Below are 2,996 nucleotides of genomic sequence, written 5' to 3' on the forward strand. Positions count from 1 at the left end.
ATCGTGTGGTGATGAGGCAAAGCAAACTGCCCATGTCTCTTCTCCATGACAGAGTCAAAGCTCATGTGAGTAAAATAACAGCAATAGTTTAGAACATTTGCAGTTAGAAAAAAGGATTTTGATTTTCCTTGTTATGAAGAAACCCCTGGAAAGTGTAGCAGCCATCTGCATTTAGCTCACCTACCCACTAGGGTTGTCACGATACTAAACTTTTCAACTCGATACCGATACTAAGTAAAATATTCGATACTCAATGTAATTTTCGATACCAGAAGGATAAAAACAAAGACTCCAAAATTCAACAGAATTTTTTCATTAATAAACAAAATACAATAAATAGATAAATAAATACAATAAACAATATTTTGAGGTTGTATACTGTGCACAATATTAAGCAAGCTTGATAAAAAAACTTACAAAATTAAAATTAAGTGTTCCTTCCTTGACTATGCTTTACACACATAACAATGACACTAGCCAAACCAGTTAAAAAAAAAAAAAAATTCCCAGCAGCTGCACCTGTTACAGAAAAAAGCCTGAAACCGAAAAGTGCACAGAATTATTCAATCACACAGTGATCAGAAAGTGCATTTTCCTGTAATCTGCGCATAAGATGAATGACTGTTTAGGTGCCACTGGTGGTAGCACTGTATCAATACTTTTGAAAATGAGTATTGTATCCGGATACAACTTTTCAGTATCTATATTCTTTTGAGTATCAATACTTTTGACAACCCTACTACCCACAATACCTTAACCTGCTTTGTACATCTGGAAAGGGACATTTTAGGATGTTCCTCTTTGCAAAATAGCTCAAGCTTTGATCTAATTCACTCCTCTGTGTTCACTTTCCTTGTAGACCAGGCTGAAGTATTTTGCAGTTTCTAAAAAAGTTTTAATGTTTAGATTGTTTTTAGCTTAGTGGGTCTTCCCTTCAATGATAAAAAAAAAAACATCCCCATCACCCATCAAGAAAACTACATGTATTGCAGGATGTAACCAATTCTACACCGTGTCACAGCAAGGGGGATTTATCCTGATAAATGTGGAGTGTTTTCCACTAATGCAGATGCTTAATCCAACAAGTTACATCCTTCAAGAAGTGGCTCCACACCCAACTGTTCCCTCTGTCTGTGAAATGTATATCAATTTAGTGTATTTTGCTAATTAGATTTTACTTCTACAGATGAGCATTTAGAAATGAAAACAGGTGGCTGGCATTTTGTACCTGATTTCTTTTTAAGACAGTCGTTCACAAAAGCACCTCTGAAATCTAAATTTGCCATGCAATAACTGAAAAGTACCAAACACAAGGGACTAAACATCCAAACAGGCTTACAACTACATACAGAAGTTGGAGCCTTTTAAAAACAAGTTTAATGAAACATATGAGCGCTGAGTACGGCCTGCATGTCAGCATGAAGTATAGTGAGACACAACATAAATATCTCATTTTCCTTCTAAAATGATGTTTATTTCACAAAGAGCTAAAAATTACAGAGTTAAAATGCTAATGTTTTTTAAAGTCGTAGGGTGTGAACACTGAGTGCTAGAACAGGCTCAAAGGCTTTAACATTACATATTATGGTATTCTGTATTTTTCCTAAAGCTTTGGAAGCTTTCTATGCAAAATATTCCAGATATTTCTCCATCAGTTGGAGCTTTTCCTCGATTTAATCTAGGGCTGCAAGATTAAATGGAGGGAAAAATTTGATTACTTTGTAAATTGATTATTCTGTCGATTAATTTTTTGATTAATCGAGTAATGTAATCTATGTAAATGGAAATTACATACATAATTAAGTGTTTCGGCCCTAATTCACTTTAAATTTAACTAAAAAATAAGTCATGCATTTTATTTATGCATGACCATAACTTTTTTTTTTTTGGAGTTTTTACGGCACTAGTGGAACTTTCTCTCACAGTAGGCTGACAGGAAAGGGGGTGTGAGAGAGGGGGACAGACATGCGGGAAAGGACCACAGGCCGGACTCGAAACCCGGCGTCGAGGACTAAAGCCTCCGTACATGAGTTGTGCACACTAACCACTAGAGGTGTAAATAATAATCGTTTTGTATCGATGCATCGATCCAACAGCCGACGATCCGATGCATCGATAAGTCCGCAAGAGTATCGATTGTTTTTTGTTTTTTTCCTCTGGTCTATTTTTATCCATTTGTGTCTGGCCGTGTAATTCTCCCTCCCGTGCTGCGGTGGCGCTAAACCTATTTTGCCCTCCTACCTCGCTTCCTGGTTATACTCTTACAGCAGTGTGTCACAGTGAGCTCGACACAGACATCTTTGATTTATGCTCAATATTGAAGCGTGGTCCGCACTACACACTGTGGGTCTAGATACGGCCGAGGCAGTGAGGAAGTGGGGGCGAGTTTAGTCCGACAACGGAGGGACATGAGGGCCAAAAAGAGCGGAGATCGAGGTGGAAAAAGGGTCCCAGCGTTCTCGTGCACCTCGCTCTTCTAGCGGGTCAAATTTCACGAGTTGTTTTCCACAATTGCGGTCATAAAAACAAAACAAGCCGGCTTCCTGTCTGCGGCACTGTTTGCGGTCAGCTACAATTTGGCAGAAGTGGGGCGAAGCGTCTGTGGAGGGGGCGGGGACCTCTGGAGCCGAGGTATTGTATATTGTATAGCACTAATTGCGCTGATTTTGTACAGTATTTTTTTATGAAATGCCTTTCAGAATCTATAACGCAGGGGTATTATTATTTTTCAGTGAATGAGGTTTTAATAGGAATAGGTGGAGTGCAACTTTTCTACTTCTGTTATTTGCTGTTGTTTCTCAAAAAAGATGAATAACGATATTACAGCTTTCATTGATTTATTTCAAATTTGAAACCTTGTCTAGCCTGTAAGGTTAAAAAAAAAAAAAAAAAAAGGCATGACGTTATTGCAGCTTTCATTAATTTATTTCAAATTTGAAACATTGTCTAGCCTGTAAGGTTAAAAAAAAAAAAAAAAAAAGGCATGACGTTATTGC

At 37.7% G+C, this 2,996-nt stretch overlaps 1 protein-coding gene across 1 annotated transcript in view; it reads left to right on the forward strand.

Annotated features, from left to right (window-relative positions):
* The window catches only part of gnl2 (guanine nucleotide binding protein-like 2 (nucleolar)), a 14,336-nt gene that overhangs the window by 3,604 nt on the left and 7,736 nt on the right, over positions 1-2,996 (forward strand). Inside the window, exon 2 of the mRNA XM_015374748.1 lies at positions 1-65. Within this exon, the coding sequence (XP_015230234.1) occupies positions 1-65 (65 nt within the window). The remainder of the gene's footprint in view (positions 66-2,996) is intronic.

Source organism: Cyprinodon variegatus, unplaced genomic scaffold (assembly GCF_000732505.1).
Source record: "Cyprinodon variegatus isolate N-32 unplaced genomic scaffold, C_variegatus-1.0 Scaffold6, whole genome shotgun sequence".
Classification (NCBI taxonomy): Eukaryota; Metazoa; Chordata; class Actinopteri; order Cyprinodontiformes; family Cyprinodontidae; genus Cyprinodon; species Cyprinodon variegatus.